At 38.4% G+C, this 2,028-nt stretch overlaps 1 protein-coding gene across 1 annotated transcript in view; it reads right to left on the bottom strand.

Moving 5' to 3' along the window:
• The window catches only part of mmp2 (matrix metallopeptidase 2), a 17,775-nt gene that overhangs the window by 10,163 nt on the left and 5,584 nt on the right, over positions 1-2,028 (bottom strand). Inside the window, exons 5-6 of the mRNA XM_020592447.1 lie at positions 1,161-1,334; positions 240-413 (exon numbers count right to left, since the gene is read on the bottom strand). Of these exons, the coding sequence (XP_020448103.1) occupies positions 240-413; positions 1,161-1,334 (348 nt within the window). The remainder of the gene's footprint in view (positions 1-239; positions 414-1,160; positions 1,335-2,028) is intronic.

A 2,028-nucleotide genomic window follows, 5' to 3' on the forward strand; every position in this document is an offset into this window, starting at 1 on the left:
ATCAACATAAAAACAGCCAATAAAATGTACTAACTGCATCCACACAAGCACATGAGCAGGCTGTATAAACTGAAGACAATGCACACACCACTACACCCATACATTATGTGAGTACTTGTGCAACAGAAAATGAAAATATGTTTTTCCTTGGTGGCATCTTAGTTGACTAGGCAGTACACTATTATATGATGAACACAGTCTGACATTACAGGTATAACACAGTATATGACACAACCTACCAGTTTCAGGGCAGAACCCGTATGTTTTGTCACGGTCATAGTCCTCAGTAGTGGCACACCAGCGGTAACCATCACTTCTACCCTGTGTGGTGCATCCATCATACTTCTCACCCTGAAAGGTGAAGGGGAATTTACATGGAGCACCCTCTCCATTTCCACTCAGGGTAAACAGTACTGTAAAACAAAAGTCAACAAATATAAATATTATTACCATATATATCCTAATGATTTTATGCATAGTACATTTTAATAGCTTACAAAGAACAAGCTTCAATTCCTAAGTGATTATTATAAGCCACAAAGACCCTTTGACCCCTGAGTGATAATTTAAGACAAATGTGCTCAGAGAATAAGATAAATTATAATTAAGAAACTTTTTACAAGAATAAAAAGGCTTAACAGAACAGATGGGTGCAGTACAAATAGGCCCCACTCATGTTCTTTTCATAACAAACAACTCAGTACATGTGTTCTTTGGCAGTTTCTTGTAATGGGAATGTGATCATGTTAGTACCATGGACAGCAACATAACACAGATAAACAAAATGTCTGACAAAGCCCAGTGTTCTAAAGTGAGGCAGTAACTTGGAAAAGAAATATTTCACAGTCTACTCCAAAAAAAAAAACAAAAAAACAAAAAACACACTTTCCTGGCATACAGTTCAACCTAGTTTCTTTCTGTCCAAAATCAACAGAACAGCTTTGAACACAGCATGATGCACAGCATTACTGTGCCAGTATAAAAAAGTGTTCTTCCATTTACTAAAGTATTAAATGTTTTTGAGGTTCAGCAATGTGCATGTAGGAGATGATACTAATGCTGTTAAGGTCAAGTAGGGCCACATATTTATATATCTATAAAGACACTAAGGACAAAATGGGCTGTGCATGCCAAAAAGGAGAACCACAGGACAAACTTACATTCGTGAGGGCAGAATCCATATTTGCCATCTTCATCAAAGTTGTAAGTGGTGGAGCACCACAGGAAGCCGTCATCACGGCCTTGGGATGTACAGGTGTTGTACTCAGTGCCCATGAACGAGAAGGGGAATTTACAGAATTCTCCATCGGCATTTCCAAACTTCGCCTTCACCACTGTGAAAAAAGATAAAGATCATACCAATGCCTTCTCATGATTAAATTCATTTTATTATGAATCTTTAATCCACTGCATTATTGTCATCCATTTTCCAAAAAAAAAGGTGATATGGTGTTCAGTATGATAAACTTCATATTCAGGCAAGTTCCTGCAAGCAAAGTTTAATATAATAAGTTTAATAATCACCTCAATTCTGACACCTGCAACACATTCCAAAAAAAGCTGGGACAGTTGCATTTCAGGGCCAGTAATGAGGTAAAACAATGAAATGGTGATTCCATTTGAAACAGGTGATGCCAACAGGTGACTGCATCATGATTTGGTACAAAAGTGGCATCCAGGAAAAGCCGAGCCCAAAGATGGGCCGAGGACCAACAGTTGGCCAACATATGGGTGAGAAAATTACTGAAATATTAAAAAAAAAAAGTTCCTCAAAGGAAGATAGGAAGGGATTTGGGTATGTCACCCTCTATGGTGCATAACATAATTAAAAGATTCACGGAATCTGAAGGGATTTCAGTGTGTAAAGGGTGCAAGCCTAAGACAGATGATCGAGCTCTCAGATCCCCCAGATGGCACTGTATCAAGAATCGTCACTCTTCTATAAGCGATATAACCACATGGGCTCAGGATTACTTTGGCACCTTTGTGTTAGGCACTACGATACATAGTTACATCCATAAATGCTGT

This window comes from Monopterus albus, unplaced genomic scaffold, assembly GCF_001952655.1.
Source record: "Monopterus albus unplaced genomic scaffold, M_albus_1.0 scaffold17.1, whole genome shotgun sequence".
Taxonomy (NCBI): Eukaryota; Metazoa; Chordata; class Actinopteri; order Synbranchiformes; family Synbranchidae; genus Monopterus; species Monopterus albus.